At 39.4% G+C, this 24,337-nt stretch overlaps 1 protein-coding gene across 13 annotated transcripts in view; it reads right to left on the reverse strand.

Moving 5' to 3' along the window:
* Positions 1 to 24,337, reverse strand: part of mapk8ip3 (mitogen-activated protein kinase 8 interacting protein 3) — a 44,509-nt gene that overhangs the window by 5,017 nt on the left and 15,155 nt on the right. Inside the window, exons 5-29 of one of the 13 annotated variants that reach the window (XM_036589407.1) lie at positions 23,774 to 23,797; positions 21,848 to 21,899; positions 20,035 to 20,257; positions 19,568 to 19,670; positions 17,601 to 17,719; positions 17,030 to 17,035; positions 15,568 to 15,591; positions 14,964 to 15,021; positions 14,083 to 14,235; positions 13,918 to 13,975; positions 13,225 to 13,373; positions 12,374 to 12,430; positions 12,091 to 12,261; positions 10,278 to 10,437; positions 8,953 to 9,003; positions 8,156 to 8,242; positions 7,903 to 8,055; positions 7,393 to 7,558; positions 6,688 to 6,879; positions 4,217 to 4,379; positions 2,197 to 2,316; positions 1,433 to 1,513; positions 1,265 to 1,332; positions 921 to 1,069; positions 622 to 793 (exon numbers count right to left, since the gene is read on the reverse strand). In XM_036589407.1, the coding sequence (XP_036445300.1) occupies positions 622 to 793; positions 921 to 1,069; positions 1,265 to 1,332; positions 1,433 to 1,513; positions 2,197 to 2,316; positions 4,217 to 4,379; positions 6,688 to 6,879; positions 7,393 to 7,558; positions 7,903 to 8,055; positions 8,156 to 8,242; positions 8,953 to 9,003; positions 10,278 to 10,437; positions 12,091 to 12,261; positions 12,374 to 12,430; positions 13,225 to 13,373; positions 13,918 to 13,975; positions 14,083 to 14,235; positions 14,964 to 15,021; positions 15,568 to 15,591; positions 17,030 to 17,035; positions 17,601 to 17,719; positions 19,568 to 19,670; positions 20,035 to 20,257; positions 21,848 to 21,899; positions 23,774 to 23,797 (2,759 nt within the window). Of the gene's footprint in view, positions 1 to 621; positions 794 to 920; positions 1,070 to 1,264; positions 1,333 to 1,432; positions 1,514 to 2,196; positions 2,317 to 4,216; positions 4,380 to 6,687; positions 6,880 to 7,392; positions 7,559 to 7,902; positions 8,056 to 8,155; positions 8,243 to 8,952; positions 9,004 to 10,277; positions 10,438 to 12,090; positions 12,262 to 12,373; positions 12,431 to 13,224; positions 13,374 to 13,917; positions 13,976 to 14,082; positions 14,236 to 14,963; positions 15,022 to 15,567; positions 15,592 to 17,023; positions 17,036 to 17,600; positions 17,720 to 19,567; positions 19,671 to 20,034; positions 20,258 to 21,754; positions 21,900 to 23,773; positions 23,798 to 24,337 lie in introns of all 13 variants that reach the window. The other 12 variants (XM_036589409.1, XM_036589401.1, XM_036589397.1 and 9 more) reach the window with 12 other exon arrangements.

Here is a 24,337-nt window from a genome sequence, read left to right on the forward strand (position 1 = left end):
CATAAATGACACCACAAAACAAAAGATAAGACAAGAGCATCTCAGCAATATCAAGAGCATAAATTGTCTGAACTGAATGCAGCACACTAGGGTTGGGTGATATGGCTAAAATATAATATCATGAGATTATAACTTCATGAAATGTTAACGATACACAATATATATCACAATATTTGTTTTTTCAAACATAGGTTATGTTGGAATTGACAAAAAAACAGTGGTGCTGCATTTAAAATATGCTATAACAAACTATGAGAACAATTTTTGCACTGTACTAAATCCAATTAAACAGGAGCAATTAATTTCTTTATATTATATTACATATAATATTATATTTATATATTTGATTTATATTTCTTTATAATTACTGATGATATCCATGACATGTTCAGATAAGGACATTTTAACTCCTAACTCAGGATCATTTGACATTTGGGCCAAAATCCACTTTACAACCCTTACTGCTCATGATTCTATTTTCAAAATCAGTGATGTTGCCAACACTAGATGATGATAGTCATATGCATACTGTGACATTAAACCCTACAATGTGAATGTAGACTTCTGGCATTTCAGTGTTGTTCAGTTCAATGGATGAGTAAAGAAAATGGAGAAGGTTACCAAGCATCTTGCTGACGTAGGGCTCGATGTCCACATCCTGCAGGTGCTGGTGTGTGAGCGCGTGGTACAAGCGCAGCGTGGAGTCCAAACGGATGGACACCCACACACCATCTCCAATCCACGCAAGCTGCCTGACTTGGCTCTCCCTGCGCGGGTGAGCGTCAAAAGATTTCTGCCAAAGCGAAAAGAGAAGAGAAAAAGGAGTCAGAAAAAGACTGAAAGAAAGAGGGAATAAAATCTCCCTGTTAGTTGCACAGCATGAAACATAATACACACATCTGTCAGCTGCAAGAACTTACTTCAATCTGCATGCTCTTTGGCTGGATGACATGGATCTTGTTCTTGTAGCCACACCAGACCTTGTCATGCACCACAGCCATGCAACGGATGGAGTGGTGTGGGCGACCCAGGTCCATCAGATGATAGTTAGACAAGTCCCACTGACCATCTGTGTGTAGATCAAATACGCGCACACATACAACTGATGAGATGAAAGTCAATAATCTTTCCAGACTCATCAATTGGACACAAAACCTGTATAGTATTGTTTACATTATCATTTACAGTTTTTTCTACATTTATGACCTAAAGTTGATATGACTGATTTTCAGAGATTGAAAGGTAGGTACAAAATATCACAAACCTTCAGCTCTGTGGAAAATGGCAAGAGTTCCATCTGCCAACGCTACCAAAACCCTTCCTTTAACATGCCTGACAGGAAGAGAGAAAGTGAGAGAGAAAAGAAATGTTACACATAATGTCTCTCAACACCTCTCTCAATATCTACAGTGTTCACTGAGAGCACACTTACACTAGACTGAGGACAGAGTCTTTGAGTTTGATGGAGTGGAGACACTTCTTCCAGTTTGCCACTGCAGAATGTACATACAGCCTGAGGAAAGAGCCAGAGATGTTAAAAAAGAAAAAGTGTGTAGATGTGTGCATGTGCTTTAGGTAGAACAAGCTGAAAAATCCTCTTTTTTGACCAAGAGCTACAAAATATTTTTGCTGTTTTGTCAGATTTCATCAGTGATTTCAAATTTGATTTTGAAATGTATTTGTGGCTTTTAGTTTCAGTTTTATAGGTCTCTTCCCATTCAAATAGATGTTCTTGTATAATCGGAAATAACTGCCCAGCATTGCCAAAATGGCCGTTGAGTTGACAGACTTTCCTGAAGTGACTTTGACAGAACGCACAGGTATGTTACACACCTACTTCACATCTGTGGGTGTTATACAGTGATAGAAACCATGCTAGTACAAAGAAAGGTCTAATTCTATGCTACTCTGGCCAGTGTGGCCATACTGCTCTACTGGGAGACTGTCTGAGTTAAAGGGGCTGTCACCAAATCCTCTAAATGGATAGCCAGTGAGATGCTTGGTTCTAAAGGGTTAATTTTTATACTTAATATTTTGAATAATATTTTGGTAAGAGAACCGGCCCTTGGGTATTTTGATATTAAAAAAAAATGATATACCTCTGACTTTTTGAGAAAGTGAAACCTGTAAGTGAATGTGTATCTGTGTATTTGTTTGTATGATGTGTGTTTGTATGAACGTGAATAAAACACTCACCAGCCATTCTGTGCACCAAGCCACATGGTGGGTGCAACACTGGTACCAGCACGATCGTCTCCACCCTGTTCTGAGTCTGGGGGCGCTGATGTCACTTCCTCCTTTGGAGCGCCGCCCTCACTAAGTATTTGGCAGCAACACATATAGTACATCATTTCTCATCACACTGCTTTGTAACCTTCCAAAATATTCAACCTAAACATTAAACAACATTAATCAAGAACTCACTCCAGCATTTCCATGTCATAAACACGTTATTTAAATAGGCAACAGATTTTTGTGTAAAAAACTTTTAATACCAGTTAAGCCCATTAAAAAGCAAATAATGTTACTTTGGCTATTAGAAAGTATTGGAAATGTGCTACTGTGTCCTACTGTGTTTTCATGTAACCCACACAGTGTGAGCTTCGGTTTAAAAAATAGACTAATGAAAATCAGCCAAAAAAAGAAATTAGAATTGCCATAAAATTTCATGATTGGTATATCCCAAATTCTAACAAACAGCATGACCACAGTATAATCATCTACTGCAATTTTCCACAACACATCAAAATACTGTACAATACTGAGGTATTTCACACAAGCCCTAAATGTCCTGCAATAAATCATTATCACCATCATCATTGTAAGTGTTTACTTGGGAGGATGAGCTATTGAAAAGCGACTTATTAGTCTGTGCAATGAACAAAAGTATTTATTTTATTTTTACAATTCCACAGGACATTTAGGTGACTTGGAGCTGTTTTCACACCAAGTTTGTTTGCTACAGTCTGAACCACTGTTTAGGTTCTTGTGTCACTGTATCTTTATCATTTGGTTTGGTGATTTCACACTGGCACGGCCAAAGTGGTTTTGGGTCAGAAATTTTCCAAGAGCCAGTACTCTCACAGTTGCCACTATTTACTTTGCATGAAAATAGACACGTTTAATGTCTACGTATATCACAGTCAAAGCAAAAATAATAAGCCTTACTTAATATCAGCGTCTTTGATTGGTTTGTCAATGTGCATGTAACCAATCAGGTCGCTGATACAATGTTCCGCAATCCATGTGCCAAAATAAAAGGCATTGCTTTACTATTATTTTATTGCTCGTCTGCCATTGTTATCTGCAGCTATTGCTACAAGAATGACATAGAGTCTATCAAGAGTCACATGTAAATGCAGACAAATTATACAGACAGCACAACGCTGATCTGCTGCTAAAAGAAGCAGCAGAACATGTTCTAATGCTGATCCCCCTCATTTGGTGTGGAACATCACAGAAATGTGTTCCTACTAGCAGTGAAGTGAACCTGGGTTCATTTGGAAGCGAACCTATACCCACAATTTTGGCCAAAGCTCGGTTCATTTGTTTAGTGTGCACCCAGGTACAGGTGCAGTGTTTATACCTGCCAAAACAAACAGAACTAAAAAACTTTAATATGTCTGCACCTATCAAGGTAGGTGTGAAAGCACCCTCAGTAGCACAGCAGAATAATATAAATGACTACAATGCACAACAGAGATCACAAACTATATATTAGGGGTTTGGTGAGAGTCTCATAGTGGAATATAAAAAGGAGGCTGACTTGCGTCATGAACTAAGGTAAAGCCAACATTTGAGTATCATCAGCGTAACACATCTAAGCCATCTGTTAGGCCTCAAGCGTAACCTCATCTGTTACACTTCACTATAAGATCATCATGGTTCACTGTAAACAGTTGTACATAACTATCACAATATGTAAACTACTATGTAGACACTACAGTACATTTCAGATACACTTTCCTACTGTTAATCTGTTCTATTCAAAGGTGCTATCACACCATTAACAAGGATCCCACTGCCAGGTATGTTGCCATGGCTACTGATATCAGGAAGCTGAACTGGCTTGTGTTTCAGTCAATGACAGTGGGTTAAGACAAAGAGAAACGAAAGCAGAAATTTAAGACTAGTGTCTAGTCTGACTTAAGCCATTCTGATCTCTCCATGTATGTTTGAACGAGAGAGGATGAAATGAAATGTGCATGTTTATCACCTCTGTGAATTATCAGTGAAGACATGCTCAGTAAAAGGGCCAGATGGAGCAGAGTTTTCTCCCCCTTCACTGGGGCCTGTTTCTTCTGACACCTCCATGGCTTCTGTGGCTTCCTCCGCTGACTGAGAGACAGCGAGCCGACTACACACAGGAGCTGTTGGTGCTGGAAACACAGACACACACACACACACACACACACACACACACACACACACACACACACACACACAAACAAATAAACATACCATGAGGAATACTGCACATACAACAGGTCTGTAGTCAACCTCCATCACCAAAACAACCACAAAATGGTGTAATTTCACATTATAGGCAGTAAATATATATATGTATATTTAATTACTTCAGTAGTACAGAGTATTGAAATATTCTGTTATTTAACACTGAATTTCCATACTTACGTCAGCATTTATGAGCCAATAAGCATGCTTGTTTTAAAATCTAGGCTGGTGATTGGCTGCCTAAATTACATTTCATATGCTTGTTCAACATTCACTGTCTATTTAGGAAATCATTTTCCATAACTTTTCCAGGACATAACCCATGACTTTCATATACGGCAGCTGTTTTTCATGAAAGGTCATTAGACTTTCATCTACAGTCATCCTTAAAGTGGAGTTCCACTAATTAAAAAAAATTAAGCACAATTAAATCATTGAGATGTAAACAAAGTCATTTTGATGTGAGTTTGATGTGAAATTTTTCATTGTTTTCATTGTAGAGAAACATGGATGTCTTTACAGCAGTGGCAGTAGGAACCAGGGATCGCAGTTCCATTATATAACCATTTTATTTACTCTACAAAAGACCAGTGAACGTGACAAATTTTCTGAGTTTTTATTTATAGTTTTGAAAATGGTAAAACAGTGATCAATCTGAAAAAAAAAAAAATTTTTCTTGGCCAGTTTTCTTTTCTTTTGTCATACAGCACCCTACATGTAACTTTCCACCATAACTGGATTTTATAAAATATTTTAGGCTAAAACCTGCGATGGACTGGTGACCTGTCCAGGGTGTATCCTGCCTTCCGCCCAATGACAGCTGGGATAGGCTCCAGCACCCCACCGCGACCCAGAAGGATAAGCGGTCTAGATAATGTATGTATGTATGTATTTTAGGCTAAAAGCTTACCTGCAGAATGTAGCAACACATTCGTAACTATTTTGTGTAATAACTTTCTGTGAAGGAGCTTTTAGAGGTATTAAACTCTTCATATGTCTGATTCCTATCATCAACACTGTGAACAATTCTGATTCTGTAAATTTCTTTAGATTGGTGCAGTTTACAATTTAACCATTTAATTCGAACAACTGATGGAATTCGCTTCATTAAAGTCAATTTTGCAACCTTTAACAACTCCTTGCTGAGTGACGGACACTTGGGCACACACACACACTCTGTATACGATTCCCCAACCAGTTACCACAAATTTTACTGAAATAGAAACGAACTAGATATCATTAAAAAACTTTCTACTAAATTATAACAAAGAAAAGATGGTTAAGTTTAAATTGTTCAACACTCCTCCTTGCGTGTACTACTGCTTTCAGGGACTATAATATAAAAAAGAAAAATTTTATGTTTGTAAAATGCTAGTATCTTGGCCGTGTTTCTTTTGCAAAATTCCTTTTCCAAATTATTTCTAAATAAAATTCTCCTGATAAAGTAATATCCCAATAAAGTCAATTTAGGAAGGTAGATAAAATACTATTAGTAAATGTATGTATATCTGACTTTGCTGGGTGAGAGGCTTTAGCTACTGTCCTTGGAGATGAATTGCTGGTGTTGCATGGCCTACACATTGGTATGTGTTCATGCATCCTTGTTCTACAAAGCACTCTAGTAGTGTTCATTTATAGACGTGAGACACAAGTCCACATGCAGTGTAAAAATCTTCAATAGACAGGGCATCAGCAGCTAAAATATGCTATCTCAGAGGCTTACTATGCCAACTATATACTTTTACAGGACCTCACTAATATTTCCGGGACATTTTAGCAGTTCTCATTTCCAGGTGTTTACCATCCTGATGTTATCAGGAATTAGTATTAGTATGCAGTCTGTTACAGTCAGTAAACACATTTTTCCTTTAAGCCACACCCAATTTTCATTTGTAATTTAAAAGAAAAAGTATCATTCAGGATTTAACATCAAAGCCAAGGTATAGCTTTTAATATTAGTATAGATATCAAATTTATTTTAATAATACCTAGCTCTAGTTATAGCTATATTTGTACAATATTTTGATACTAAATCCTATCTACATATCTATACTTATGTCATAAATTATATTAAAATTCATAATTAAATATTATGTGATAATAGCAAAGGTACAACAAAATGCCAATAACTTTGGGCTCCTGAAGTTTAAGATATTTCACAGTTTTTTTCAATAAATGCTTTATTTTATTCACTCAGTTCTGGGTATGTAAGTATTACAGTATGTGGCTTGCCTTGTCCTTTGTCCAACACTGGTGTGTCTGTGCGTGACGAGCAGTTACTCCTGACCACGCTGCAGTTGGTAGCGCAGCCAACCAATGTGATACCTGCTAACATGCCCTCCACTCTGCCAGTCTCCTCCGAACCACCATCACCCTGCTGCTCCAGGAATATCTCACCTGCAGGGTAATCACTCTCACTGGCCGCTACACAAACACATACACAGTCAATATTAGATAGATTCATTGATAACTAGGGATGCACGATGATATCTGAATCCTATCAGATTCCGGAAGATGATTTCTTAAAAATATCTGCATTTGCTTATATATAACCTTCTCCCAACCCTAAACACTCACTCAAATGCTAACTTTAAAGGTAAAGGGGGGTGAATTTGAATAAGGCATGCTAGATATTGCAGTGAGAGAAGAGTTATGAACAAAAACACAAAAAGAATTCAAAATCGTGGATTCTGTTAAACTGATGAGGCTGACAGATGCTGTGCTGTGCTACAGAATATTGACAAACATGACAAATAACATTTTAAATGCTAGCTTTAGGCCAAAAAGCCCCTTTAAACTCAATCCAAAACACATCCCCCAATCTGAATCCTAAAAATCACTACAGTTAGATTAGCTGTTAGATTTTTTTTTTCCAAGAGGTTTCCTGTTATGCAGAGACAGAAGTCAGATGATAGGCAAAAATCTCAGAAATCTCACCTGGAACACTGGAGATGCAGAGCACGTGGGCATTACACACATTAAACTGGTCAACTAGTGAGCCGGGCTGGTTGGCATCAATAATGACCACCTTACTGGCTGAATGAGTGCTGGTAAGAATCCACACACGGCTACTCATGGAATCTGTCTCATGTAGCTCCTTAGGCTGAATGAAGAGGGAAGAGAGAAAGAGTGAAGATAGAAAGAATGCTCATAGCAATTTTTTCTAAACATTGTGTGACAGATTTTGTTTATTTATTTCAGTTGCAAGCTGTATGCTGTTATATGTATCTTAGGTTGATTGGTTAACCTAACCTACGTTTTATTATAACTATAAAACTATACAGGGGGTGTTTTATAAAGCAGGATTTCTTGGTAAGTTAGAAAACTTCATCCAAAAATTAGGACTGTCTAATAAGAACCACACTGCCCTCCTCCTATTAAAATTAACTACAGAAAAATCCTGCTTTGTGGAAGTCTCCCCATGTTATTGCACGTGTTAATGTTTACCTTTTTCTTCTCTGGTGAGCTGTGCTCACTCTTATTCTCTCCTCCCTCTTCCTCTCCTGTCAGAGGATCAGTGCCATTGGCTGGTAGCTTCACTGTTGGCTCCTGACTGGACGTCCTCCAGCCTGTCAAGTCCACTCCAGCAGCACACCAGAGCTACACAAAGCCATATGTGATACATCTTTAGCATACATGTTCACTTCAGTACAGATTTGCCAGATGTTTGATGTTCTCATCACAGCTGGATGTGTTTTACCTTCCTATTGGGGTCTTTCTCCACTAGGGGGCGGCAATACACGGGCACAGGGACATTCTTCATGCGGATGTCCTCTTTCTCATTGGCCTGCAGAGAGACAGGGCAGGGACATTCACCAAGCAGCCAATAACAATGCTGCTTCAAGCCACAAGTAGAGAAGGCCCCGTGTCGGAAGCCCCATCGCAACCTGCTTAAATTGGCCTTGCCCCAGAGCAGAAACATAGACAGAGACGCAGAGACAGGGGGACACCCTCGGTGGCAAATAGGAGCAGCAGGTTAAAAGGTCGACTGTAGTTAGAGGGTTAAAAAACATACACACATGCGCAATAACAAGGCGTTAATCTATACTGTGTTGTCAGCCACAGTGACAGAAAGAACAGCTGATCCTGGCTATGGGATTAGACCTAATGACAGTTATGCGGCAACATGTCTCTAACAAATAATCTGACAATAGGTGCCATGAATAAGTTCAATATTTGAGCAAGTTGGAAATGCACTGTAGTACTTGATTGGCAGACATTTATGCTTCAGTAAAAGCAGTTTGTGCATCTTTACTGTGCTGCTAGGTGGAGGTGTTTTTGCAAAACTGCAGCCAGTTACTGATCTTACTCATTATCAGTACCGTGTTAAATCCAGCAAAGAACCTTAAGGGATCTTTGTCACACCTAAAGGGGTTGGGGCTGTGGTTAGGTTAGGCTGCATGGCAGCCTGTAGCGTTTGATTTGGGAGTTAGGGCGGGGTTTGGAGAGGGGCGGGGCGGGAGAGGTGCATGCTGGTCCTCTGCCGGTCGGACTTGCCTGCGGCCTCTTTGCTGCGGCGTCCTGAGTGCTGTCCGCCTGGGAGCCCGTCTGCGGGAAATCACAGTTAGAGCCACGGCGACACACTGTCACCACTGGCAACCCTGACACACAAAGTTCTCACCAAACTCTTACTGCGGATGCTCCGAAAACCAGAAAACAACTCAAACGTAACCAGTCAACCTCTACCTGCTAGCATGATTCTACAGGAATCACGATGCTGTTGCCATGGAACAGTTCCAACTACATCTGCAGTTGCAGTACCACTGACAACAGGAAAGAGCTGTTACCTTTGACTCTATCATCCTTATTGAGCAACCAGTTCAGATTCATAATGCGGACAAACACCAGGTAGGTTAGTTCAAACATATGCAGTGGAGCATTCAGCCCTTATCTCAGGATCTAGTCGCTCATTCACAACCTCCCTCCCTTTTCTCTGCTATCTGGTAGGGAACCTCACTAGGACATGTCCCAGCATAGCTGCTCTCTTTTTCTCATTTTCAGTTTCACCTCTGTTTCTTCATGCTAAGACAACGGTGCTGTAACTGCTCGCTCTCTTCTATACACTATACTTCCCATTGCCCTTTGCCTGTCTCTGAGGCTTAAAGGGCCCATATTCTACATTTTAAAAAAAAAATTGTTTAGCAAAAACACTTGTAATTAATTTTTTCCAACCTCACCTTGTGCCTAACAACTAAACAGGCTGTTTTTGTTACTGTGCCTTGTTCTGTTCTGAATGGTTTCCTTGCATTGTGCCTTGTTCAAAAAGTAGTCCTGAAATCTATGGAACACACTTGAATCCTTATGGCAAAAATTTCTGCCACTCCTTTTTGATGTCAAGATCGTTTGGACAAGAACACTTCTTATCACGTCAATATGAATGGGCACAATAAAGTGGCATAGGCTGAATAGGAGGTCATATGTAAATGTTCATGGTTGTGACATCACAACCTTGACACACTCAAAGTGTGCTGCTTTTGCAGCTTAGTTATATAGGCTGTATGGGCAAATAACAGAGGGGTAACTTGGACTTCTGTAAAGCTGCTTTGTGACAAAAGCAGCTGTAAAAAGCACCATACATACATACATAAATACATTTTAAATTTAATTTGAACTGAATAACTACAAACTTTAACACTGAAAGTTTTACCATTTTATATAGCACATCAAATTCAGTGTTCAATGCTATGGGTCCTCTAAGTTTTGTTGCAGTGAAAGTGGACTTCCCCTCACAAGACGGAGCCGCTTCAACCTCCAGAAACCAGCAGCGAGGGTGGCGGTGAAAGGTGAACAGTGGAGGGAAGCAGGAGGGACGGGGGCACTACCTGTTTAAAGCGGGGCGGGACACTCCAGCCGCAGGCCTGCACAAGGCCATCGTCCCGGCGCATGTGCTCACGGACCTGCCGATACTGCTCGCGACGCTGCTCCCGGCGGGCTGACAGCGCCGAGTCGCTGAGGAGAGACGCAACACCGTTACTGGGCAGTCTATGGGAGCGGAGAGAGAGAGACAGGGGGGGCAGCGGTCAGCGAAAGAGAGCGCCAGAGAGCCAGCCAGCCAGCCAGGGCCAAGTAGGGCACACAACAGAGAGAAAGAGAGAGAGAGAGAGGGACGTGGAGCAGTGGGTTACAGGTGAGACAGAAAGGAAAATCACACAGCACAGGCACGCGCACTGAGCAGACAGATGCTTGAAGAAGCCCAGCTGTGAGCGTGCATGCATAGGACTGGGACTTGTATGTTCATTTGTTGAGAGATTATGGAATGAGTGCGTGTATGTTTGTATTTGTGGGATTTGTGTAGCAGTAAGGGCAGCACAGCATTGCGGAAATATTAGCTAGCTCAGAGGAGGAAACAGGGATTGTGAGACAAAACACACTTAATACATATTATGACAAACAATTATAAAATGACTCAAAGTATGTCATGAAAAAGATGTGTGAACACAGTAGAGTCTGTGGCTGACAGAGAAATACAAAACGACTGATAGCATGTGTATTATCTGAGTGTTTGTGTATTTGTATATGTATACGTGTATATGTATGCATGTGCATACAGTACTGTGAAAAAATCAGAGAACACCCCTTATTTATTTAATTTCCAGTGAAAGTGGTCATTAAGTTAATGTTTTGCAGAAAATTAACAAAAAAAACTGTAGCCTCAACAACTAAACACAATTTTTTTAGTATTCAGTGTGTGTACTCTCGTATTTATTACAGCTTCCATTCTTTTCAGGAGACTTGCTTGTGGTTTCAGAATATTTTTCCACATCTCCAAAATTCAGTCTTAGAAGTTAGTTGCATTTTCTGCTTTTCAAGTTTCAAGTAATCCCAAACACACTCAGTAATACTGAGGTCTGGACTCTACAGGGGTCACTCTATTGTTCTGAGAACATCAGCAGCTTCTTTGTTTGATTTGCAATTTTTTTTGTCTATTTCCTTTTCTCACTAAGGGCTTCCTGACAGCTACTCATCATTTCAGCAACGTTGAGTTGTCTTCTCACAGTGGAAAGACTGAAGAATTTTTTCAGGTCTGAAGCAAGAGCTTGCACAGTTGTTAGGAGTCTCATTTTCTCTATACATTTCAATAATGTTTTGAACTCCAGTTCAAAACCTTTTGCTTAATTTCCTTCAACTTTATATTTCCTTAAATGGATTATCTTTTATAATCTTCTTGAAAACAAATAACAAATTGGCCATTTTGACTGAAAATGAAATTAATGAAGGGTTGTCTCTGATGTTTGCAGAATACTGTATATGTGTGTTGTGTCTCTGTATGTATATAAGGGATGGGCAATATGACAATATATTGTTGTTATCATGATAAATTACATCACAATACTCTTTTATATGCATTTCATGAGCATCATCAGTAATTAAAGAACACTGAACAACTATGTATCATTCCAAAGAAAGAATAATTAGTCCTGTTTATGTGGTTTTAGTGCAGAGTAGTACTGTACTTCATAATAATTATAAGTATGTGAAATGTTACTCAGTTTTTATAGCATTTTTTTAAATGTGGCACTTCTGGTACATTTTGTCTGTTCCAACTTATCAACAATGTGAATATCTTCAACTATTGGATATTATATTTTTGCCGTGTCGCCCACCCCAGTACTCATGTGTGCTGCATGCTCTCACTCTTCAGGGAAGAACTCGAGTGTGCGGTTGGAGGTGGAGATCTGGCACATGGTATGCGAGCGTCTCTGGTTGAAGCCTGCAGGTGAGGGGGATTTGTAGTGGATGTTGACGCTGGTGTACGGCCGCTTCACTGGAGGAGGACTCGCAGACGAACTGAAGAGACGTGCAAAGCTGGAGGAAAAGAAATTTTCTTTAAAGCAAATACATGATTACAGCTTTCACTGTCAATACAAAACGGCAAATTTTCTCAGTGACTGCAAAAGTGAGGCTCATTGGAACTCACAACTGCCAGATGGTCGATTTCTTCTTTTCCTGGATTTGAGGACTCTCCCTGGAAGCTCTGTGAGGGGATACACATGATCACAAGGTTATGAAGGAGTGTATAAGCATTCAGATATGAAGAGGTGAGCATGGCAGAAGAAGGATTAATGTGAACTGAACCATGTCTATTAGAGCTAGGCCTTCACTTCAGGCCATAAATATCAAAGCTTGGTCAAAAACACCACTACAATAACGCTAATTTCTACTGGGATCCCCTGTGGGATTCTAATATCGTGTTAGCACTGCACACTTTTTTTTACTGTTCCAGATTAAACACATACATTGTAAAAAACAGTAGCATATATCTGACCTTATGTACAGCAACTTTACAGAATTTTAGCATTTTCGGAGCCCTGGCCTAGAGTTGCCGTTGTTTTCCATTTCTAACATCTGAAAATATGTCTGTTTCTTCTGTCAGTTCCTATTTATGTTGGTGGTTAATCTGAGAAGTTAGGCCTCCAGTGCAGGTCCTGATGTCCTAACCAGTGGGAGAGTGTACTTTGTATCTACCATGATACCACTGGAAAAAAAAGTCTAATCACATAATTTTCCTTTGAGCATCTTAAGAATTCAACCTTTTTGTTTTCAACTTTACAAAAAAACTTTACAATAAAGTAAGTATTAATACATGCAGACATATATGTATATTTATATACACATACGTGTTTATATGGGTATGTAAATATACATACATATCAGTCCATTTGTCATAAAATGTTCACATAATATAAAAGACAGCTAGTTTATGAGCTATATATTTCTCAGAACATTACTGATTAAATGTGTGCGCCTGTGTGTCTGAATGACCCTGACCGGATCATTTCGGTCCAGCGGACAGCCTCCTGCAGCTCCATCAGCCTCTCTTTGTACTGGTTGCGCTCCATCAGCACCCTCGCCATCTCCACCCGTGTGAACCTGCGGCGCTGAGCCATGGCCACATCATCCTGCAGTGGGGACGAATACTGCACCATTCACACACAGCCCAGTGCAGAGCCACACACACCAAACAGCAATGCAGGGTTAGTGCTTTAGAGCTTCAGCATAGCACAACACGGATGTTAAAGCAATGAAACTGGAGATTAAACAGCAGATTTAACTGGTTGTGAGATCTGAGATGCCAAAGCAACAAATTTAAGTAACACTGTTATAAGCTGTGACCAGTTAATAACCTTGTTATGAGATTTCATAGTTTTTAAGTGATAATTTTACACAAATATCTTCTAAAAGTAGTTACACGCCCCAAACATGTTTGGTGTCTGAAGTTTGTTTTGCTCTCCTTAGTTTTGCACTGGAGCTACAGGACCAATGTAACTAACTGCAGCTAACCATATGACACCCCTTATTTGTCATGCATGTTCGTATGTGCACGGTCCAGCTTCTGATGTCTTGATTGATTTGTGGTGAAAATCTTCACTGTTGCGCAGTGTAATGAAGTAAGTGAGTATGTGGGTTTAACTGGGTTTAAAAAGGCTTGTATTATTGGGTGGTGTTAAGAATTTTACTTACATCTTCTCCTCCTTCATCTTTGGAGTCCTGAGATGCTCCTAGAGCCTCAGCTCTCAATCTGGAGAACAGTACATGGCTGCAATCAGTCACAGTCTGACAGCCATGAACACACTACAGTGCAGAAATGCCCAGCCACAGATACAGACACAGACATCCTTATACTACCTCTTCAGCTCTTCCTCTAGCTCCTTCACTCTGATGTCCACTTTACTCTTGGACTGTTTGACTGCTTCCAGCTCATCCTTCAGAACCTGCTGCTCTCCTGACAACTCGTCCACTTTGGCGATCAAGTCATTCTTCACAATATTCAGAGCGTTCCTACGCAGAGTGGAGAGAGTGAAAACACGCATGTGCAAGCATATAGCACATGCACTATTGTTGAAAAGTTTGGAATCAGTTTTCTATAATGTGAACCCAATTTTTGTTGTATATACAATTAAAAAACAATACTTATATGTCGCTAGTATGTATAAAAATATTCTAATATGATGCTAGTATGCCCTGCGATGGACTGGCGACCTGTCCAGGGTGTATCCTGCCTTCCGCCCAATGATAGCTGGGATAGGCTCCAGCACCCCACCGCGACCCAGAAGGATAAGCGGTTTAGATGATGTATGTATGTATGATGCTAGTACTCTACAACTTTAAATAATTTGTAGGTTGCTGTTAAAGATATTTTTACCCAATTTATTACATTATTAAAGCATCCAAAAATACCTTCCAGTGTCTACAGTATTTTAGTCAATGCTGCAGTTATTACTGAATAAAGTAACAGCAATTAAAGGACTGGCAAAAATCTAAAATCAGCCAAGACATGCTTGGTGTCCAAATTTTGCTTCTTTATTTCAGTAAATATATTTATGGAAAAGATTTGGGTCACTATCAACTTCCAGTGTTTATTAGCAACGTCAGCTTCAAAGCTCCGATGTGAAACTAAAGAAGTAAAATTTGGGCACCAAACATGTCTTGGCTGATGGACTACAAATGAAGTAAGCAGAAAATTCTGTACATTTGATTTTTTGCACACAAGAACTCGCATTTCTTACTTGGTCTCCAGCAGTTGTTTGTTCTCTGTGAGCAGATTCTCCACCTCTTTGCCCATCCCTGCAAAACACATTACTACCATCAGTAGAAATCTTCAGAACAGAAGCACATCAACTCTTACAGAGCAGTTCCATGATTACTTTTCATTACAATAATATGATTTTCACTGGCATTTTAAGTGATGTGCAAATGTATTCTTTTGGCTCAGTACTACTAAAAGCAAACTTGGCTTATTCTAATTACTAAGGACATTATTTCCTGATCAGGGTATATGTGAAGGAACAGGAGTGGCACAAACACAATCTGACTCAGGAGCAAGTTGTTATATCAATATGAAAACAAGACATTTATACTGATTACAAAATAAGCTGCACATATTTATGGCATACTTAAATATGCACAATCAAATAGACAACAAAGCTGGCCTGTCAGAAGCACAGCACAAAGCAGCCTCAGCTAAAGGGGGATTTTGATGCCATAGCAGAAGCACTGCAGGAAATGACATCACAGCATAAGAAGTGAGGGGCAAATATCACACAGAGGTGTAAGCATGGGACACTGAAAACAGACACACGAAGAGTGGAATTAGGAGGGCCAGAGCCTTACCAAAGAAATCATCCCGCACTGAGACAGCGAAAAAAAGGGGAGAGGAGGAAGAGGCAGGTACGAGAGGAAAGAGGGAGAGTAGAAAGGTGGAGAAAGGAGAAGAAATAACGAGAGAAAAATGAAAAGAATACCATGGTGGAACGAAAATTAGGAGAATGGGGATGGACAGAAAGAGGAAGAGAGAGAAAACAGGGGTAAGCATCTGTTGATAAAAAGTTGTGTGAGGAGGGATGTCTGTTAACACAAACACTCACATACGCAGACACACGCGCACATAATAATTACTCAAATCCAACCAGAATTGCAGAGGAGGACATTTTAGTAGTCGTATGCAAAAGTTTCGGTGTCCCTGGCCAAATGACATTTGACTTTCTAAGTGAAAATTAGTTAACACATCCTCTACAGAGAACACACTTCTGCTGATTTTAATGCACAATTACTGTTTATTTGCTGAACTTTACATATTGGAAAAAAATACAACATAAAACATGGCCTGTGCAAAAGTTACAGTTTATAGTTTAAACTTCATTTTTTTAAAACTCAGAAAATAAATAGATATTGTTGCAGTAAAAGTGTGTCCTGTGTAGTGGATATGTTAACTTAATTTCACTTAGAAAATCAACAAAACGTAACTTGACCAGGGGTGTTCAAACCTTTGCATACAGCACTATGAGAAAATAATCACTTTCAAAGGATTCCAGTAATCCTGAACTCTGAATATGCAGACGCTTGATCTTGAATATGAAAATCAGATTCATCTGCAGCTACTGAAAGGTCTAACATTTCAAACTCTGCTTGACTTTTCTTGGATTTTCAAAACTATTTTAAGTTTTAAGTTGGTGAGGAACATGGAGAGTAGTGTTAATATTTTGAGCTGTAACACAGGCTGTCACAGGTTTCTCCTGATCTAGAAAATGCTGAACGAACACTCTACAGCTCTTAACATAGAAAAGCTTAACATTACTTCATGTACTAAAACAGCAAAGAAGAAATATCAAACCTCTCTCACATATTACTGAGTCTCTCCACTGCCAAAAAGATGAGCCTGTAATCTAAAAATAAATAAATAATTTTTATGTTAAGCTATTTTTCTCTCCATTAAATCTTATGATGAATTGGCATGAGATCGTTGTTTAGCTTCTTAAGCCGCGTTTCATGAATTAAGCATAGCTCTCAGCAGCCACAACGTGCACACCTCCAAAATCTCAACTACGCATCATGCAAATCTGACGAGCTGTGCATCATGCAAACGCTAATCTTACAATCTAATAAATCCATTAATCAATTTTATTAATGTTCACTTCCTACCAGATCTATTCATCTATTAACCTATTAATTTTAACTCATGTAATTAGCCCATTAATGTTATTTCATACCAAACAAAACAAAGTGTGAAAGTGTAAAAGAGTAAAGAGAAATAAAAAAAATATGAACCAATCAGTGATTGGATACACACCTGAGAATTCCCCTAGCGGCATGGCCAGGAGAAGCACACACAGGAAGGAAGCACAGAGAGGGGTCAAGGGTCAGTGAGTGAGACGGCCATTCAAATCAAAGCTCCACCTTCACACTGAGATAAACAAATCAAATGAAGTTCTGCCTTCACAGTCAACTTAAAACAAATGGAGAAGCCCCAACCCAAAGATGTACTGAAACAAACCAAGGCGGCACACTTTCATCCAAATGTAATCAAATGAAAGCTTTCCCTCTTTTTGCAGTAAAAATGCATTTGATGATTGAAGGGGTGCTGCAGCCATGGGGCAAGAGTGATATCCCAGCAGCCTTTGCAGTGAGGGAGCGCAGTTACATCCATTGTCCATCACACAAGAGGTCATGCAGGTCAAGGTGCAAATGCCACAATCTAGGTCTACGACACATCAGGCCATTGCTTGCTTAGCCATTATTGGAAATAATGAAAAATCATAAATGCAGGTTATGAATAAAACATCAGCCACACCTTTTACCTTTACTGCAACAGCACAGTAAAGGTAGAAGGTCTAAAACGACATGAAGCCAGCTAGACCAAAGCTTACCGAGCAGCTCCGCTCCGGAGTCCACATCACCGATGATGCCACACTTGGCGTCTTTGATCTCGTGGTAGAGGGAGTCGGTGTTGATGCCGAATGCTTCATTCACTATACCCTGAGAGGGACTGCGAAAACAAAGGGAGAAGGAATTCAGTAAAGAAGAAGTTACCCTTCATTTACTTAATTTTCACTGAAAATGGAGTTATGGAATAACTGAAATTTGGGAGGAGGACCATGCCTGACACCCCCCTTCCTTCCAATCAAACACCCTATAAAGTCCCATCACTACCTTCCGTTTCCTGTGATGAAGTTTCCGCAATTCGCACCACCACCCTCTTCCCCACCCCTCCCTGTTCCTCATCCTATCAGTCCTACCACAATTCAAAAGGGGAGTCTGGCCTTCTAGCTCCAGGGAGAAGCCATGCAGAGCTCCAGTCCAAGTTCTCATCAATCAGTCTTCCTTCATCATACTATCATATGTTGAAGGCACAGTCTGAACTCGCAAACAGCCATTAAGCACAAGTTATTTTTTCAGTATTTAGTGAAATTTGTCACAGCTCTCATTCCTTTTGGACGCTTGCTTTTGGTTTTTCAAAGAAATCTGCAGGGATATTCTTGCATACCTCTAAAGGTGTTTCTGCTTCCACAGCCTGCTGTTCTACTACGGCAGGAACAGTTTGCCGTATAATAAATAACAACATCATTTCAACTTTATTTGAAAAGTTCATTAAATATGAAAAACTATGATGCAAAATAAAAGAGAACAAATTGTTTTTGGGTACTTCTGTGCGTATCTAGGCACATTTGCACAATGGTACAAATGTCCATATCATTCTGTAATATACTGTAAATAATAGTTTATTTTATGTTTCCTCTGACCATGTACATATGTACTTCTAAACATATTTATCTCTTTTGGCTCACATTTCACATTGGCTCTGTTATATCTACTCTACTGTCTCTTATTCTGTTTATTTTCTAGTTATTCTGTTTTTAATTTTAATATCTTATTAATATTTTGTTAACATCCCATTTTTTTAAATATCTGTCAATAATGTATGTATTTGTCTGGTCTGCGAGTATTGTTAAGATTCTGTATTTTTGAGGGTATGTTAAATCTAGTACTTTTTTAAGGTTATTTTAAGGTCACTTACACTGATCATGTATACAGTCAGGAAGTCTGCTCTATTGTAATTTCAATAGCCTCATCCAGTATTTGGGATGTTTCACAGCTCCTTGTCTATAGCCAATCAACATTCACTGTTGAATCATCTAGACTGACTGGAGCCTGACTTCACACCATAATGTCTGTTAGCTGTACAGAATCCAAACTAGCAGAAAGCAGAATTCAGTGAAGCATCTGGTGCTGAGAATCTCCACTGGCTATTGTAACTGCAAATAAAATACATTTTTATGTCATGCTTGTTTACTGTGGAGCCTGCGAAAGACTGCAATCTAACTGTATGTTATGTATCACAAATGTGTGTACTCACCAAGACAAATTCCTCATATGTGTAACACACTTGGCACAACAAAGTAATTCTAATTCTAATGTGCTCTTTACTGTTTTGGAACAATCAAGAGTTGAGTCCACCCCTTTAAGATTAGAAGGAGTACTATGTTAGGACAAAAAAGGACATTGGTATGTACAAACTAATATGAATGACTTGAGAGCTTTATATGAAAGAATAACAAGCAGTTTGGTTGCCGTAAGAACAGAATTCAAAACAGAATTTCTGCACAGGTACTAGATCACATCTAAGCAGGACAAAAAAGACAGTGGTACATAAAGTAATGCCATTTTGCAATGCTTGCTTTGTGGTAATGTAATTCCTGAAACAGTATAATGACTTGTTTTTTCTGTTGAAACAGATGTACACATGAATTCATTTGGACTGTACACACACTGAGTGTTTGTACACTTCTGTAAATGTGTGCATAGTCAGTGAACATCGTAAGGTTTGTTTTCATACCTGTTTCCACCGCCATAAATACGAGGATCCATGCACATGTCTATCTCTGGTGTGGAATCTATGATTTCCTGAAACTCAGACCACTCATCACTGCTCCCCATACCTGCACACACATTTCATTATTTTTTACTTTAATGACGTTCACATAATGAGATTTTATTCTCAAGGCCACATAACCTATGCTTTTCCTTAATGTGTTAAATTTAACTAATAAACATTAATTGTACATTAAAATGTACAGAAGTGTGTTTTCTGTAGAGGATGTACTAACATATTTTCAGTTAAAAATGTAATTTGACTAGGGATGCCCAATCTTTTGTGTATAACTGTTTTTATTTGTCCATCTGCTTTACCTAATCTTTATTTATATTTGGGTTGCACAAAGCTGTCGATGTGAGGAAATACAGCTGTAAACTACTATGACATGGCCTTTTTTGAGATTCTCTCTCTCTCTTTCTCCCTCTCACCGATGCTGACGTTTCTGGTCTCCTGGGAGACCTGCACCTCCATGTTTCTGCTCAGTCTCTTGGCGTTCTTGCGGCTGCGGCCCCGGGACACTTCAAACTCCCCAGAGGGCAGCATGGACTCATTGAGAGGCGTGACTGTTGCTGAGGGAACAGACGAGGTGGGTGTATTGCTGCCTGTGCTGCTGGGCGTGGCCGCAACGGAGTCAGACTCTGAGCCATCCTCCTTAATGAGAAGAACCAGAAACACATATATCTTATGTATATGAAAAACCTTAAAAAATATCATAAACACATTTTGATCTGATCTAGCACTAACTCCTAACAGGTACACGCACACAGAATTCACATGGAATGGATGCACTTTGATGTACTGCAACCATCCTTTAACAAAGAACCACAAATCAGCAGCCCTGTTTACACCTGGTCATTTCATGTGTCTTTGATCAAGATTATATCCAGATGGGGATTATTCACATAATGAATCAGCTGTAAATGCACTTAAGATGCATTTAAAACAGATTTAAATCTGACTGCTCAAACCACTTCAGGAGGCTGTCTGAGAAGCGTTTTAGCCAGATGTTATCCAGTGTACATGCATCCGTCTCTCTAAGTTATATCCAACAACTAAAATCCCTCCCAACACTGTGACAGCACCTCCCTCTGCTGTTCTACATAAGCAGGAAATATCACACTACAATACATTATATTTTAATGGACATGGTTCTTGACCACAATGGCTACTACATGAGGCTAATAATTTTAAACAGATTCTTCTTGTAAACATTGGCGTAAAGCTTGCATAAGGAAATCAATAACACCATGCAAAATTGTGATTTTCAAGGAAGCTTTCTGTCTTTATAAAAAAAGGACAAACGAGGAACAACACAGGCCAAAGATTGTTGCATATAAGCTGATTTGCATATTATGCACCTCACAGCAGTCAAACTTCTATCTGACTGACCAAAGATGCCTTTGACTGACAAGTGTAAATGGGGTTAGAATCTTATCAGGTTACAATACATGTACAAGTCACATGAAACGACCAGGTTTAAACGGGGTCAGTAACTAATAGTAACCAGTAACTAATAGTGCTCAGAGTCATGTGACAAATGAAAACAGGAAGTACACAGACAACAGGAAGTATGGATTTTTTCATCTTTCTTTCAATACAATGGCTCTCAGCCATTAGCTCAGGCTTAGGTCTGATTCTCACTAAAAAAAATAGATAAATAAAAATTGACTGGCCTTATATCAGCAGTTGTGAACATTAAAAACATTAAAACTGCTCTCAAAATAATGAACAGCGCTTCCTGAATATGTGTCTCATCCTGATGGTTCCAAACAGAATCTCCCCAGGATGAGACTGAACCTTTATGCTGCCTGTCTCTTTCTCTTCAGAGCGCATCCATACTTCAGTCAACAAAGCAAAAGCCAGAGGCAACAAAACCAGTCATGTTTTGTTGCCGAAAATAATCCTTAAAGTGGAAGAAAACGAAAATCAAAAGAACGTCTACATAAAAACCATCCACCCCCATAGGCCTGCTGGTGTCTGTATGAAAACTGCTCAGGAAGACAAAAACAACACCAGCGTGGAACCATTTGACACTTAAGAACTCGTTTGTTAATGACACGAGCAGGTGTAAGGGAGTGTGGCAGATGGGGCGGTGAGGTCACGACTCCTTCCCCAGGCGCAGGACAGCAGCATGTCTTTCTGAAGCACCTGGAAGCCAGGGGCGTAGACAGCTCGGCCCAGATCACTGGCATGCCAGGCGTCTGACGAGGTGGTCCTAGCCCCCCCGGGACCCCCACGTACCATACCATCCCCACTGGGGAAGAGACTCAGCGAAGGGGGGCGCTCCACTTTACTAAAGAGAGAAAGACAGAGAGAGAGAGAGAGAAGACAAGAAGAAAAAAGGGGGAAATAGGGATCAAACATGACATATAGTAATGTAAAAAGACTTCAAGGAGTAGTTCGGTGAAAAATCTAATTAACACAGTTTTCTGTTGCTAGTTGCTCAGCCAAGAAAGGTTTGGTGTTTTAAGTTAGCTTCTTTAGTTTTGCAATAAAGCTACTGAAAGCTACTGAAAAATTCAGAGCCGTTCAGTTTCAAATTTCGATACTGAAGCAGTAACTCTTGGCATCGGTGAGCCAATAAGCATGCTTGATCCAAAATTTAGAGTAGACTGATGTTGGCTGTCTAATTTACACTCTGTATACATGTTGCAAGTGATAATTCACAGACTTTTCCATTTTCTTGCCTAATTATATGTTTCGGATTTAAATAACTGTCATTCAAAATGTTTTATGTGAAGCAATCTGTTATAGAGACACTTGCAGAGACAAAAGTGCTCACTGTGGTGGTGATAGGAAGCAGACCTCCAGAGTTTAATGTCTCTAAAAACTACATTACAAAATTAATACATAAAATGGTTACAAATATGCTGAATGATGTATGATACATTGCTTTACTTCAGTTTTGAGCTAAGGTTTTGGCATAAAGCCTATATATTTTTTTTATTTTACCATTGTTAACACAACATAAAACTCATACATGGTCAATTATCATAGTAAATTGACCATTACATCAAATTGTATAGTAAACAAAATGCCTATATTTGTGTGGTAGCCATCATGACCCCTGGTTCCTATCAGCACCACTGTAAAGACATCTAAGTCAGTACGTTTATCTGCAGTGACTCGTTTCACATTGAACCACTCAAATTTTTTTTACATCCCTACCCTTTAACTATGCAGAAATTTTGAAAAATGGGTGGAATTCTCCGTCAGCGCTTCTTGATTGGTCTGTAATCTGTTCACCCAATCCCAGCACCATTTACTCATAATGCACCCCAAGACATTAACTGAGATAGTAATTAGCTACATATATACAAAATCATCATTATAGGGTATTTCTATTGGGAGTAGGCTGCCCCAAACCCTAACCCCTAAACTTTACTTGTAAAAATAATACTGACATTTGTTTTGTTTTCTGTACTGTCCCACGTTTTAATGTCACTACTGAAACACAAAGAGTTTTGGTTCATAGGCGGAGCTTTATTTTAGCCACTGCTCTGAAATTTAGACAGTCACAGTCAGACCTCACCATTTTAAAGTAATGTGTGTTTGAAAATCAGTGTGTAATATTAAGAACTGTCACTACCAAAGGCACATATTTTCTGCAAGTAAGTAAACATTTTTGTGTTTTAATGGAAAAATATAATTTTATGTGTATACACCTATTTAAAGCTAGTCACATTCTAGCTAATTTTGAGCAGTATTCAAAAAACGCTAGCTAGAACTGCAAGCTAGAGCTGCGAATATAAACCATCCTTGCCTTACCTATATGCTTCTGTTACCTGTTAGCTACTGGCCTTGTAGTTCTAATGCAAAACTAAAGAAGCAAACTCCAGACACCAAACATATCTTGACTGATCAACTACATTGTAGGAAGGGGAAAACTGTGTAAATGAAAATTTTCACAGAGCTACTTTTTAATTGAAGAACACATGGAAGCAAAAATTAGCAGAGAATAGGACACAAAAAAAGAAAAAAAAACAAGCATGGACACGCACGCACACAGAGGAGAAAGAGGTAGACTTCTCAGTCTGTGACTGGAGCACTGCTAAACTGGACAAGGTCTTTCGCTTAAGAGGGACATATCTTCCCTGAGGAAGGCTAAAATCTTAGCTGGGTTAGGATGGGGGGCTGATGTAGAGAGGGCTGTGGGGCATTTTTTACCTTTTCCTCCAGGTGTTGCGTTGACTGAGAAGACAAACACAGCAGTACACGCACAGAGAAAGAAAGAGAGCGGCACAACAAGAGAGATGCAGATTAGAGAGTGAACACACACAGACAGACACACTTCTCTTTCACACAACACATTACACACACAGTATTACACAACACACACAACGCATATGAATCATATTACAATCTAGGGACACTAAGCTAGCTTTACTAAAGGCATTATCTAACGCTCAAACTGCATTAGCAGATTATAAAACAGACACAATCAACAAATCACTACAGCTCTAAATGAAACTGTAATATAAGCATGTATATATGTGTGCGTGGGGGATGTACAGTGAAGGGAAACCACATGCTATATACAGCTCTGATTCATTAATTTTTTTGTGTGGGTTGTAGGAACGGAGGGTGACTGCAGTGCAATTCATTGATTATTGTTGTCAGGTCATCCTGCAACTCTTGGAGAGACTGCTGGCTTCTCTCTTACCTTCCTCATCATTGGCCTGAGAGCATGTTGTGAACTCTGTCTGGAAACGATTAGTAGTGATTCCACTG

This window comes from Colossoma macropomum, unplaced genomic scaffold, assembly GCF_904425465.1.
Source record: "Colossoma macropomum unplaced genomic scaffold, Colossoma_macropomum, whole genome shotgun sequence".
NCBI classification, from domain to species: Eukaryota; Metazoa; Chordata; class Actinopteri; order Characiformes; family Serrasalmidae; genus Colossoma; species Colossoma macropomum.